General features: G+C 41.9%; 1 protein-coding gene across 1 annotated transcript in view; it reads left to right on the top strand.

Moving 5' to 3' along the window:
• Arhgef28 (Rho guanine nucleotide exchange factor 28) overlaps positions 1-15224 on the top strand; it is a 113353-nt gene extending 98129 nt beyond the window's left edge. The window contains exon 29 of the mRNA XM_051172468.1: positions 14999-15224. Coding sequence (XP_051028425.1) covers positions 14999-15162 — 164 coding nt within the window. The 3' untranslated portion in view covers positions 15163-15224. The remainder of the gene's footprint in view (positions 1-14998) is intronic.
• Positions 15225-15440: the final 216 nt, after the last annotated feature.

The raw sequence follows: 15440 nt of genomic DNA, 5'->3' as shown, positions 1-15440 counted from the left end.
ACTGGCTATACACTTCACTGGAATGACCTTCCACGAGGGGCTGTTGACATCTTGGTGGACTTTTGGGTTCAGTTCAAATGACTTCTTCTCCCCCAAACCCTGTCTTTGCCACCACATCTGGAAACTATTTTCTGCTAGAGAGTTTGATGCTGTGCACCAGACAGTTGTGTTTATTAGCCCCTTGGCAGGATGCCCCCACCTACTGTACTTACTGTATTTCCACCTTGCTTTTCTACAAGGTGACAGGCAACTCCATGGCCACAAGCTTGAAGGCCCTCAGCAGCATAGCAGCCGGGACTGCCAGTCATTAGGGGGTCCCTGAGGCTGCTGACCGTGGTCCCTGCTCTTGCATCTTTAAATTGTCTGGCCAAGAGGGTGTTGTTTCTTAAGAGGGATTGTTTGTTAAAGAAACGGATCTGTGTCTAAAGAGGTAGTACTCTACAACCTTGACTCTCTGTCACCTGGATGCTAGCTGGGCTTTCTTTCAGCTCTGGTCTTGGGTCATAGGTCAGGAAATGCAAATATCAGCAGGGAGATAGCTCCAGTTTCCATCTGTGCTTGTTTATAAAACAGTCTTAGTTCTTTTTGAGAGAGACATTTCCAAAGCGATAGTCATTCATTCATATTCTCTCTCTCTCTCCTCCTCACTTATATTGTATGTATGTATGTATGTATGTATGTATGTATGTTTTCTGAGACAGGGTTTCTCTGTCTTGGACTTGCTTTGTAGAACAGGCTAGCCTCGAACTCACAGAGATCCTCCTGCCTCTGCCTCCTGGAATACTGGGATTACAGTTGTGTGCCACGCGCCTGGCCTATATTTTACTCTTTAACTTACAGTAGATCTGCTTCTATCCCCCAAGTGTTGGGGTTACAGGTATGCCCCACAATACCTGGCTTGTTTTTTTATTTCTGTTTCAAAAAAGTAAAATATCTTAGTTCTCCTTCTTTCCTAGAAACTTCCTGCTTTTTAAATTATGTAATTCCTAAAGTATTTTAACTTTAATGTTTGAGATGTAGTGATCTTCACTGTGATTTAAAAAAAAAAAAAACTTGGAGAGAACCAAGATGTGAGATCTTGGTCAAACCGCTCACATTTTCTGCATATTACATTGTGCTTTTTAAGTTACAATTGTTTTGAGTGACATAAACTCAAAACTGTAATTAGAAATGATATTTAAGGATTTGGCTTCTTAGCAAATGTCATTTCAAACAAATGAGAATTACAAAGTTAATGTTTCTCATTAAAAACTACAAAACAAAACAAGACTATATCGCACACACACACACACACACACACACACACACAAAACCCCCACCAGTTTTTCAAAGAAGAAGGGGCTTGCAAATTCTTCACCATCCATCTTATTTTGTAGTTAATCAAGAGGAAGGGAAAACCTCATCTATAGGCATTGAAAACAAAGAATTGGATTCCATTTTTAAAAATCCGGTGATAGCATAATTAGGAAGCAGCAGGTAGAACTAGTTAGCTTGGGTATGCTTGACTAAATTGCCTGCCTTCTTCTGGGTCAAAGCAAAACACCCAGTCTGGTATGCTGGAGAGTTTTAGCGGCTGCTTTCCCCTCTACTGAACCAGGCAACAGTAAATGCGGCATTAAAATTCCGAGGTCGATTTCCTGCCTTCTTCAGCTGGCGGAGAAATGATTTTTCTTCTCTCAGCAAAATGAGAGGCATAAGTCTTTCAGCGTGGGTAGCGTCAGGCTGCTGGCAGCTTCCAGAATGCCTGCTCTGTTGCTGTGCACAGAAGCTCACGGTCCCTGAAGCCGTCCAAAGATCCGGTGCCATGCCAATACTGCCTGTAGCTACGTGTTGCTTCATCCGCCATTTCTTGAGTTATCCCCTTCCCTCTTCCCAGTTGTGCCAGGGTTTGATTGTTTTATTTTAAAAATGAACATGTTCCTTGTCTACCTGGATCTATCATGAGCCGTTTCTAACAGACACAGAATTATCAGAGGAGTGTGGTATGGGCTCACGAACCATCGCCTACCTTCACAAATGGTGGCTAGTCATCATGTCTCAGCCAGGTCCCCACCTCCCTACACTCTGCATTTAAAGCAAACTGTAAAAATTTCCATAAGTGCATATTAAGCCATGAGCATTTCAATTAATATCTCTACTAAATATGGCACTCTTTTTAAGAAAATAAACTTTATTTTATTTGCCTAATGACTTCTTTTGCACATTCGATTGTCGCAAATAAAATACAACACAGAATTATCTTCAGTTTATAACAAATGCTTTAAATATGGATTAAATAATTCAGCATAGATTAGTATCTTTAAGCCACACTTCCATACCTCACAACAATTCCTGAAAGTCAAATACGAGCACCAGTTTATAAGATCTAATCTGAGTAATAGCATTGCTTTGTATAGCTTGAACAATTAAAATATGGCATCACGGGGCATTGCATTTCAGGTATTCAGGCACACAGTCTTTCCCGAAAGAAATGTCTGAAGTAAATGTTTTTAAAACCATCACCACACCTAGGGGGAAAAATGACAGGAATTCCATACCAACACGTGACAGCTGCATGTTTAAATTTCCATAGTTTTATAAATATTACATGTGCATTTTCCCAGTTATTAAGAATAAACCATTGAAATAAGCACCATATTGCAACAGTAGTCCCTTACTGTGCCACGTGATGCATTCATTCATGTAGAAGGTTTAATCGTGAAAATCGCAGACGTGGAGCACTTAGCACTGCTTGACCATGTTTGCTTCACATTGCTGTGCGTGCTTTTTCTTGTCAGAGATTGGTGGCTTACTGATAAGGCCGTATGCCCTACTGTCGCTTTGCCCTTAATTTCTTTTTCAGAGCTAACCAATGCTCTAGCTTTGGTGTATATCATTTCTGTAAGATGTTTTTACTCTTTTCCCTCGAAGGGCACATGGATCCATATCCCCTATGTTAATCATATTTTTTTTGTTTGTTTTATTTTTGTAAGTAAACCTTTAAGTATCAGTTTCCATTGATAGGATTCCCTGCAATGCTTAGGGTCTGTGTGTGTGACTTACATGTCTCAATGCATGCATTTACACATGTGTGTGATAATGCTATGCTGAATTATGAACAAGGCCAGTGTACTCATTACTTCATTAATGAGGAAGTAACACGATTCCCACACCTTCCCATTATAAATTATGACCAGTAAACATTCAGTCTGAATCTTTGTGCACATGAATGAGAGTTTATTTAGAGTGTGACTCACAGGAGTGAGAAGGGGCCCTCAGGTTTGGCTGGTCTGGTTTCTTTCTACAGTAGGTGTGCAGTGTACCACTGCCGTCAGTGTCTGCAGCTCTCGTTGCGGACTTCTGGTCCTCCTCAGGGCTTAGCATCAGTAGAATGCTGTGGTTCTGCCAGCGTAATGCGTTTGACGGTGGCGCGTCATTCTTGCCACCCGCCCATGAGAGGAGATATCATGGCATGGTCAGTACCTTTTCACATGCCACCTTCTGTGAATTCTGTGTTCCTGCTGTTGATTTTTTTAACTTATAGGTTCTGCAACCTCAAAAGACCCACTCTCCGGAATTCTTTTCAAATCGGCTCACTATATTTTTGTGCTCAGAAAAGCAGTTTTCAAAGAAAATTTTTTTGCAGTCATATGTGGACACTTTTAAGGCCAGAAAGGGACTGTTCTCTTCCCCCCTCCTTCCCTTCTTTCTTTTCTTTTGCTCTTTTTATCTGTCTGTCTGTCTGAAGTTTTGCTCTTCGGCTCCTTTATCTTTCTGCTCCAGGATGGACCTGTGCTCTGTCTAGCCCTGTGCCTGTCCCTTCAGAGCTTAGGCTCCTGTACGGAAACCTGTGCGCTCAGCCCCCAGCATCCTTCTGTCTCTATAGTTCTTCCTAGGAGCATGAGCAGGCTTGTGTGTGTGTGTGTGTGTGTGTGTGTGTGTGTGTGTGTGTGTGTGTGCGCGCGCACGCACGCATGCATGTCTGTGTGTGCATGTTGTACACGTATGATTGTGTGTGCGTATGAGCATGTTTGTGCATTTGTGTGTGCATGTGTGTGCGTGCACACGCACATACACATGTGCTGGGGGCGCTGTTTGAGGCAGGGATGTATTTCTTAAGAAAAGATGTAATGAAAATAAATTTTCTGATAAATTGAAATATCTTATTTCATTTATTTTTGCCACTGTGACATTATTATTATTATTATTATTATTATTATTATTATTATTATTATTATTATTATTATTATTATTATTTTACACTTTTCCCGGGCTCACAGCTGCTTAAACTTTGAAGGATTTGTTTTCCCACTTACTCTGATTCCTGCTGAGAAGTTTGACCTGTCTGGCTCCTGATCCTTCCTTTGTGACCTGCTTTGCTCTGGAGGCTTGTAGAACCATATTTTGTCCTTACTTGTATAAATTTTATGATATCTGCCTGTAAAATCATCTGCTAAAATAATTTTATGAGTTTTTCATTGGGCTCCTTTCACCCAGAGACATATTTCCTTCTGTTCTGGGACATACTCTCTTTCATCTTCTTTTTAAAAAATGATGGCCCCCCTTACTGACATCACTGGAAGTGCTTCTCGGCAGAGTTGGGTTTCTCCAATTCTCTTTTTTATTGTTTTTGTTTTTTTTTCTTCTGTTTTCTGTTTTTTCGTATTTCTTTAAATCTTAACTGTCGTATTATTCCACCAACTTTTAAGAGCATTTTTCCTGTGTGTGTGTGTGTGTGTGTGTGTGTGTGTGCGCACACGCATGCGCGCATTGTGCATGTGAGCGCATGCATGTGTGTGCAGACTCACATGCATGCCGTAGCATGTTTGACATAGGATCTCTCTCACTTTTACCACAGTACATACCAGGCTAGCTGGCCTGCAAGCTCTCAGAGACTACCTTGTCTTTGCCTCCCGTAGAAGCGCTGGGAGTGCACACACGTGCACGGCTGTGTCTGGCTTTCATGTAGGCTCTGGGGGCTGAACTCAGTATCAGGTGTGTGCATGTCCACTTTACTCACTGAACTGTCTCTAGCCGCCATTGATTTTTTTTTTCCAATTCTGCTATCATTATCTTAATTTCTGAGGAACATTCTTCAATTTTCTTACTGTTACTGCTTAATAGACTTTAGTTTCATGACTGGAATGATTCTTTAGTATGTCCTCTAAGATGGCAACTGTGGTTTTTGGAAGTTGGCTTCAGCTTCTTAGGTACCTTCATTGGAGTGGTCTCTGGTTACTTTAGGCTCCTTCAGTATGAACGCTGCTAGTTTGGATTATGGCAATTGAACTGACTGAGAAACATGTGCAAAGCATGTATGTAGAACTGTGTCTGGCATGGATAAGAGCTCAACGTTTTATGCTGATTTTGTTATTTAATGGTTTCCCACAAGCCTGGCTATTTATATTCATATACCACCTTGAGATCCCGTTAACAAACTAAACAGAAAGTTGAACCTTTTCCAGCTAAAATAATGAAAAATGTAAAAGGTTAGTTTCGTTAAGAAACCTGAGAAGATTTTGGTTAAAGAATTTTGTCTCTGTATGTGTTTTGATTGGTTTTTAGAAGCAGCCCAAATATTATGTTAGGAAAACAGGGATCACATTGACGTTTGTAAACTACCAAAGTTTGATCTATGTCAGTATAAAGTTAAAGAAAATTTAAGCTGTTCCTTATAGTAATAATTTTCTCCATTTTTTTATTATTATTTATTTATTTATTTATTTATTTTTGGTTTGTTTTGCTTTGTTTTGTTTTCTGGCTCCCCCCACCCCCATGGACAGAAGAGCTTGATAGCCGAGGATTGCTAATAATTTACAACCTCTTTTATGTGTGTGACAACCTGTAATTTGAGCAAATATACGGGTGTGTGCTCTGCTGGTACACATTATCCCGTGTGTTCTTGTGGGAGAAGTTGAGGGCTGCCGTGCCTCCAGATCCCTAAGTTCACCAAGGAACCGATGGAGGTCCTAGCGAGGCATTATGGTGGTCATCAAGAACCAAATGATATTAGTGACTTGATGGAGAAGGCATTCAGAGAAGCCTACCCTTCCCCGTGCGTGTTGGCAAGTGTCGTCTGCCCCGGGGCCAGATCTCCACCTGCAGCCCTGCCTCCTCTTTTCTTACACTGTGATTCTGCCAAGATGTCCAGCCTAACCGTGTTTTCATTTTTAAGTTGTTTTTCCCCTGGTTTATACTCTCTATTTGTTTTTAAATAATCAACTCTTTGTTCTTAGAACCAGCCTTACCATCATTAATACCATCGTCTCCTTGAACTGTCTTTAGAACCACGTCCTTTACAGTGACTTTGGGGTTGCAAAAACAGCTTTATTTTTGTGTCTGTCCTTGTGTCTCTGTCTACTAGTCCAACACAAACACACACGTGAGCGCTACTCACTTGTAGTCATTACCTTTTAGTCTTAAAAGAAGCATACAAGGCAATGGCTCCATTATAGCATTTCTATATTGATGTCATCACACTTCCCTCTTATTCTTCCATCCTCCCCACTTTCCCTACCCCCTTATTCCACCTCTTGTTAATCTTCTCCCTGGATAAAAATCACAAGAATTCCAAGCTGACGGTTTTCTGGTAAGTCTGATCAAGGTAATTACAATGGTCAGACTAGATGAACTACTTTTATTTCCTGTGTCTTAAGTGTGTTAATTTCAAATGAACCCAACCCAGAAAGAGCAAAGAGTAGAAATCCTAGTTTCAGAAGACCCTCCCCAGTTCATTGCTAAGGTCAGACAGACCCAGGAGGATATCAAATGAGATGCTTTCTGAATTGCAGTTCACCTAAGTGATGTTATTGGATTTCTAGGCAAGAACAGAGGCCATTTTAGAATCAGAATCAGTTTTTATAGGGAAATATAAATGCAAATTAACCTTATGCATTTTATGGGCAATTTTGTAAATCTTTCTAAAGCACATGGAAATCCATACATGAACTTGCCAATGACTTGTCATCCTGTTACACTAAAATTGATGTAAACATGCTTGTATCCAGGCGAGGGTCCTAATTCACCACCATAGTGTCCCGTTTATGTCAGACATATAGAAGCTACACTGTTGAAACAACAGAGAGCCTTTTATAATATTATGATCCAAATATATGAGAGGCTATTGACTTCTAAAAGTAGCCATGGCAATTTTCAAACACATACAAAAGCCATTTGATGAATCCCATCTACCCACAGCCAGCTTTAACTATTCCTGGCCCACAGCCGCCCTTGGGTCTACTCCCTTTTCTCTCTCAGGTTGAGTTATCTTAAACATATCCAGGACAGCCTACCATTTCACTGGAAAAGAATTTCATTATCGTTCTCTGAAAGAACCCTGTTTTTCATCTCTACGATATAATTATTGCACCTAAAACACTATTAACAATTGTTGCTTAAAATCAAGCTGTCAGCGATTGACAATGATTGTTTTATAAATGCCCTTGATGATTGCTTTGTGACAATAGAGTCCGAATAATTTCACATATTGCCTTTAGTTGGCATATTCCTTAAGACTATTTTAACTCTAAAGTTCTCTTGTCTCTCTCTCTCTCTTTAACATACACTTTTAATGTCCAATTTCTTTGTTGAAAAGGCCAGTTTTAATTTTTCTGGGGGGAAAAAAAACCCTCCATTGTAGAGCTGGCTGATTGTATCCCTGTGGTACCATTTTTCATATTCTGTAGCTGTAGTTCCTGTGGCTGAGCATCGGCATTTGATGAAGTGCAGGCCTCTATCCGACCCGAAGGCATCTCCATGGATGGTGCTGTGCGTTTCCTTCTCATCCCATCATGGGGCACAGAGTGTCTGGGTCCATGTGTGGATGCTGAGATTGAGCCCTGGTCCAGCTGCCTGCCTTAATAGCTAGCTATTAAGGACTTTCCCTGCTAGCTTGTCTCCTCTTAGTTTCAGCAACCAGCAGGGAGTCTGGCCTCAACTCACTGTGGCTCTGGCCTTCTGGATTCAGAAGACCTTGCCTGCTTCCATCCTCTCACCCTGGGTTTATTCTGACGTCTTGCCATTTGATTTTTTTCTGCACAGTCTATAATGGATTTATAGTTCTCTAGTCGCCTGGCCTGCATTTGAGGACACTGTGGGAAGAGACGCCCTGAGTTGGGAAATGCCTGGGACTAGTGTTCCTCCAAGGCATTCATCGCATGTGGCAGCTCAGCCTAGTCCAATCCCAGGGAACCTGCCAGTCCTTGTGCTTGACTTAACTGGATGTTCCATCAGCTTGACCACTGTCTTTGTTTTATCATGAGTACCTGGCAGTATCTTATCTAGAGACACACACCTGGAGATGCTTCTCAAGACTGTGGTAAGAAGCGTCTTTGGGGAAAGAGAAATGTAAGAGCAAACTCCAGCTTAGACAGCAGTTTGCCACGCTGTGCCATGCTGTACTGTGCCTTTTGTGAACGCAGTTTCATCTACAAAGCATTAGTTGCTTCCACTCCTGTGTTGCTTCTTGGCATTGACTATGTCACCAATGTCCACCATTTCAAGTATATTAAATACCACCAAGGTCACAATGTTAAGAAGAGTTGTCACATGATATTCTCTCTCTCTCTCTCTCTCTCTCTCTCTCTCTCTCTCTCTCTCTCTCTCTCTCTCCTTCTCCTTTATTTCAGGCGCAGTATTGGTACCCAAAGGATAGATAAAAAAGAGTCACACCACTAGCTTAGAATTTCTGTTTGTTTCAGCCTTCAGCTCCAGACTGCCTTTCACATCAGAAGCTCACATCCTGTTTTGTGGCTCACTATGGAAAATTGAATTGAGCAAAATTAGGGACAAGACCAGTTTCCTTTGCTCTGAAGATACCTCAAGCTCTGTACAATAAATGTTTTCCATTAGAGGGAAAATGTTGTGCATTAATGCTCCTGAGAAAAAATAATGATTGCCAGTAATGCCATCAGGAAATGATTGTTTTACATGTTTCACAGTGTAAGCATGAACAGTGACTAAATGGGAGTACGAATTGTTTCGTAGAATTGGAGCACTGATGATAAAATCAGTTCTTGGAGAAGAAGTTATTCTAGAAAAGTGTGAATTTTGAGTTTGGGGACATGCACGAGGGACATAGTAGGAGTAAGGCATACAAGTCAGAAAGCTTGATTAAAATAAACAAGAGCAGAGCCAAGGCTCAGAAGACGTGGAGTTCGTTCTGTTCTGTGGGATAAGACATGAGAACGGTTGAACAGTGCGTCATCAGCGACTTCGACAGTAGACTAAACATGGTTTGTGCAACCCTGGGCTTCTGGGTCCTTGACCGTTGGTGTGCTGTTTGGTTCAGTTCAGACCTTGGCCCTGATGTCTATGATGAAAGTTACAGTATTTTTAATGTTAAACAAAACTATAACTTCAAAATGGTCACAATTTCAAGTGCCTTTTCCTGTAGGATGTGGCAGCACATACTTGTAATCCCAGTATTTGTAGGGTAGAGGCAAGAGTACCACAAGTTCAAGGCCAGCCTGGACTATATAGTGAGGCTTTATACACACACACACACACACACACACACACACACACACAGAGAGAGAGAGAGAGAGAGAGAGAGAGAGAGAGAGAGAGAAATAAACATGTAAATTAATAAAATGTTTTTATATTCAGAAAATTCAGAGAAAGGTAAAGAATATGTTAACTAAATGATTTCAACTAAGAGCTGAGCCTTGTCTTGTTAGAAGCCTGCTTTTTATGACAAGTGGCTCTTTCATTTGTTTGTCACAAGAGCAGAGGTCAAGTGTCAATTGTAGCTATGGATGCTCCTAGTTAGTACTTCCCATACCTTTTAAGGATAGTGTGTGGGCTCTGTTCAAACATGTGTTGTTGAGAAAGCTGAAGACAGATGAATGAAAAAAAAAAAGGAGCTTGTTAACATTAATGTAAATGCAACTTCAAGTAATAGATTTGGTCATTATGCATTCCTCCGTTTTACCTCTACAGTGTTATTTGTAATATCACTGAACCCAAGCAGAGATGTAGATTTCAGCCCAGTCCTTCATGGCTTGCCCAAGACCATGTTTCACTTCATAGAATAGATTTGATTTACATCACAGTTTATGAGTCACTAAGTTCATCTTAAATATAACACAATTATGTTTTCTGAACCATTTATAGGATGGTCATGAAAATAGCTAATTATCAAGTTGGCTCAAAATAGTAATTATCATGGTAAGGCAATGGAAGGCCAAATGCCTGAAGTGTTTCTTAGAAAGCCCAGTATTACAGAACAGAGAAAAGTATGAACACTATCAATGCCAGTGTTGACAGGTGGGTTGTCACTGAGGGGGTCATCTTGGGATATGAGCACTCTGTGCACACATGGCCGTTGGTAACAAAGGTATTTTGCACCAGCTAGATTATGAAAATCTCTAACTTTTTAAACTGTATTAGGAGGCTAGCCTGGACCCACAGTGGCCCTCCTAATGTGGCAGCAGAGATTTCTTTGGTAAGTTAAATTTTTCATGTGCAACCAGTAGCTCAGTTATGTAGCAGAAAAGGCCCCAGACCAAGCTCTACTTTTCCACTTGCTTCAGCCAGACTCTTGGGTTTTTAAATGTGTTTCAGCTTATTTGTTCCTATTTTAGGCTTAATAATTTGTACTCTGACTCCAGAGATGTGGTGAGGTTCAAATTATTTCAGTCAAAGGGATAGTGTTGCAGTTTGAAATTGTGTCTCATTAAAGTAGTGTCCACCTTTCAGTTCACTAGATTGTGATTCCATTAATATTTTTTTGCCTATTAAAAACAAGGAAGTTTTATTTTTCTCTCCGTCAGTTATCGGGTGTTTTGATCACAAATGAAATCGGATAATTCATTTTAGCTCTCCAAGAATTCTGCTTTCTGAACTGGCGAGGCTCCGTTTGAGGAAATTGTGCTTCTAGTTTCATATTCTATATGAGGATCAAATTCTTTGGGGTAAGAAGTATGAAAAAAAAAGTGGCTGGCTTTCAGAAATACACAATTGCTCTGCTAGAGTTCACCCGGGATAGAAATAAAATAATAAAATCAGAAATCACAGAATGGCTTCAGTTTCAAAGTCAGACTGTCTGACCTTGCCTACATGGTTCACGTGAAAAAGGAGGAACATGGGGAAGGAAATTGAGTTCCCCTCGGGGTGATGCACAAGCACACAGCATCCTCCTGGGACTTCAGTGTGGGCCAGTCACCTTAGGGTCCAAGGTCCTGGTAGAAATAGCATTCTCTTGTGTTTTCATCTTTATTCCAAAATGTCCCAATTAAAGCCCTACTCCCCACTACAAATGTGCACCACACACACCATCATTGTTGGGTCTCTGTATTCTGGAATTGTAGCCAATCATTTAAAGATAGAAGAACTTTTCTGATGTGCCCTTGGTTCTTTAAGCTTGCCTTTTGGTTTTCTCTTGAAGCTATTAATGGGACATCCCAGATGGCCATGGCCATCCTGGACTCTGCTTTGTCCCGGAGAGAGGAAGCTTCATGACTTACAGGAGTGTGCCCAGAGCTGTCAGATTTCAGAATCAGCGCCTTCTTTTAATGGGTGTATTCTTTTTTTTTCATTCTCAGTGTAGTGGTCCATGTTTCCTGGCTGGCCCCTCCATTGGCAAGGGGGCTAGAAGTGCTACAACATAGGTAACCTGTTCAGCCTGCCTGTATATGCTAGATGAAAGTGTTGAAGTTGTTTTGTGTCAACATGAACTGTTCCAACAGCTGGGCAAAGGAATTAAGATCATGTGAATAGCATTGTGTCCACAGGCAGGCATACCCTGTCTCTTACAGTGGTAAAATAGGCTGGGGAAGCACTGTGGATCAACTTGCAGTCTTATCCTGTCAGTGGACTCATTGGTTGGGATATCGTGTCTGTCTGATTGTGTGAGGGGGGTGGCTAGTCTGTGATGACTGCCCTGTTGGTTTAGGGAAGCTCAGTAGATCTCCTGCTTTGGTATATTTTAGGAAGGTGAGTGGAGAAAGAAAACATTAAACACATAGGATCTTGTAACCTGAAAAAGCTGGGAAAGTCACTTATATCCCTATAAATGTAGTTTTTATTTCCTCAGATGACAGGATGAGATGAGAGCCGTACCTAAGTTTTATGAATATGTAGTTTGGACCCAGAGCATTTCTATTTAACTATCCCTAGGCTTAGGCTTGGAAGTTTCCAGCCTCCGTGCAATCTAATCTTCTGTAATCCCAGACGGCTTCAGCTTCCAGCCTCTATCTGCTAACCCAAGCCTAGAGTGTTTTCAGTCTCTGAGACTTACTGCTGAATAAACTCACTCCTTCTAATTCTTTCTGAACTCTGGCTGGCTGGTTCAACTCAACTGTTTTGGTTCAAAACTCCTCTCCAAGCTGACTGATTCAAACTGGCTTCTCTCTGCTTCTCACTGAATTGTTCTGCTTGGGAAAACTGCCTCTGAACTCCAGGAACTGAACTGCATGAACTCAACTGTACTCAACTGAACTGCACCTAACTGAACAATATGCTAGAACTCTACCGTGCTATCTCCACGAACTCCTGCTTTCTCTCTGCACTGCTCTTAAGTAGCTTTTCTTTCCTCTCTGTTCTTGTGAGAATTGGGTGTATCCTGTCTCTGTCATTCTTACAAATCTTTCTCTGATTCGTCACTTTGTCTGTCCCTCAAGTAGACATCACTGTTTAAGACTAACGGTGTGTACTAAATTCCAGCCAGAGAAAGCAAAGGCTTTTCATGTCTATATTTCAGCTAGAGCAATTAAAGGTGTAAACTCAGGGCATGCCTGTATTCCAGCTGAATCACACAGACCTTGGTTTTTGTATGTGACCCTTTGCCAGAACAGCCATGTTGCTAGATTAAAATTCCTCTACAAGCCCATTGAAAAATGAGATCATGAGACCGGACCTGAGGAGCAAGGTGTCTTTATAGAGCCACAGTTCTCTAAATTGAGGTCTGGATATACTCTAGCTGTGTGATGCTGAGCAAAAAGTTGAACTAGCCTGAGCCTTAGTTTGCCAACTTGTAAACTGTGGGTTATACTTTGAGTTTCAAAGAGATAGTAAACCTAAAAGACTTGGCACAGCTTTCAAGAGGCTGTGGAGAAGGTGCCAACAGATATAAAGGCTCTTGTTCAGAGGCGTCTTCAAGAGCCTTTAGATAACGCATTCTTTGTGTTTGAGGAGCAGACTTAAAGTCATGTTGCCCCCAATGTAACAGGTTTTCTTTGCGGGTTGGTGATGTAGCTCAGTTGGTAGAGTGTTCGCCTAGCATGTACCCATGACACCATGAGTTGATCGACAGCTCCACATAAACTGGTCATGGTGGCACTTCTCTGTAATTCCAAGCCCAGGAAGTAGGGATGGGAGAACTGGAATTGGCTATTCCAGGATATGAAAGCCTCTGTCTCAAGAAGAAAAAGAAAAAGGGGAAAGGGAAAAAGAAGTTAAGCTTGCCTTTGAGCAAGCTGAAGCGTGCAGCCACTCCTCCTCACCCCGCCCTCAGAGTCATCCTCTGCGTCAGGGTCACTGAATGGCTCTGATCTTTGATTCTCCTATGCCATTTCTCCATCACTGTATCCTATGGCCCTGCCTGCTGCTCCCCGATCAGCCCCACCTCCTATTGGAAAAAGGAAAGACCTGAGGGGCTACCCTTCATTTTTACCATGGTGTGCACATTACATTTCCTGTCCTGAGGGAAAGTTTAGAAGCATCTGCAGCATTAAAATGGGGGCACGTATGTTATCTGTCTAAATAGTGGTGGCTTAGGATAAAATGTGGCAAAGATGATAATGGTTCTTTTCCATGACTGAAAGAGAAATAGGTAGAGCTAGGGATGACCCGCTCTCACTCTCCCATGCAGAGCCTGTTTGCCTCTTGCTTTTACCTGGAAGCCGCTTACCTGTAATTTGCTATATTGCCGTCCCTTGGGGAGGTTGGTTATTGGAAGAAACGCCATGAAAATAATTTGTAGCAAGTATGTTTCTTTCTTCAAATCAAAGCACCCCTTCATCCCCCTCTCCACCCCTTAAAGCACAATATAGAAGCTTTTTATCAGAAAACGAGAGACAGTGCTGCTGTTGCTAGGCAACTGGGAGGGGGGAGCTGCAAGCCCAGTTACAGTGGCTGTTGGCAAGATTTTCCCAGAAACCTAGCTGTTCTTATGATGTCCTTTGTGTAGCATTAACAGACATGCATCGTGGGAGGACAGATGGTTTTTTCCATTCTTCAGCCCCCTTTTCTCCACTCCTTTGCCCACACTAGTCAAGCCCCAGATTAATGGGGTCTTGAGACCATGGGTTGTTTTTTTTGTTTGTTTGTTTTTGTTGTTTTTGGTGACAGGGTTTCTCTGTGTAGCCCTGGCTGTCCTGCAACTCACTCTATAGAGATCAGGCTGGCCTTGAACTCAGAGATCCCCTGCTGGGGTTAAAGGCATGCATCACCATGCAGCCTGAAACCAATTCTTGACTTGAGCATTCCGAAGGAAGATGTTGTGCAGATGCATACATGGTTTGTGACACACAGAAGGCCGTCTGCATTTTCAAGGTCTGAGTCGGGTTAAGAAAATCAACAGGAGCTCAGAGTGCTGGTGTACGGCTTTAATCCCGGCACTCGGAGGCAGAGGCAGGCAGATCTCTGAGAGTTCAAGGCCAGCCTAGGCTACAGAGGGAGTGCTAGGACAGCCAGGGCTACACAGAGAAACCTTGACTCAAAAATAAAAACAAAACAAAGACAAATAACAAAACCAACCAACCAAACAACGGGAATCCCTTTCTCGTCCGGTAGCAGTGTGTATGTAACTGGTGTGAATGGGATGGTTCTTTATGCACTTGACACTTCCTTAAGAGTGTTCCTGTGAAGGTAATTTTTACCAGAAGGAGATGTTTGTGCTCACAGTTGATTGTTGATGGTACCATTGGATAGCCACTGTGTTATCCTCTTCCTGGGCTTGAGCATTTTCTTTCTGGTTGACCATGAGGCCGCTCTACTTCCTGATTCTGAGGCAAAGCATCATGTGCCTTGTGGATCCCAGGCGGAGTTTCCTGTAACCTATAATGCCTTTCTTTTGCAGATGTGGACTCCTCCCAGAACAAATCTCCAGATCCCCAGGACTCAAAGCAACATGGCCCTCCACCACAGACTCTCCTAACAGAAGCAAAACCAACTCTCCTGAGGGTGGCCAGACACGGTGCAGTTGCTGGAGATGGAACCGAAGAAAACATTGTTTACCTCTGATCGTGTGGTCATTTGTTTTTCCCAGCAAACAGGCAGAACCACTGGCACTTTGAGGACTTCCCTTAGCCCCAGTCCGTGTGTGTATGCGTGCGTGTGTGTGTGTGTGTGTGTGTGTGTGTGTGTGTGCATGAGAGAGAGAGAGAAAGAGAGAGAGAGATTGATTCTCTGCACCCAAATTCCCTTAAGAAGAATATTTAATATTTCATGCACGTTCAATTTTTGGCATGGGTCTAATAATTAAATTATTTGAAAAATAAAAACCCAAAACAGTTCCGTGT

This window comes from Acomys russatus, chromosome 30 (assembly GCF_903995435.1).
Source record: "Acomys russatus chromosome 30, mAcoRus1.1, whole genome shotgun sequence".
NCBI classification, from domain to species: Eukaryota; Metazoa; Chordata; class Mammalia; order Rodentia; family Muridae; genus Acomys; species Acomys russatus.
This window is presented reverse-complemented; position numbering and strand designations above follow the sequence as displayed.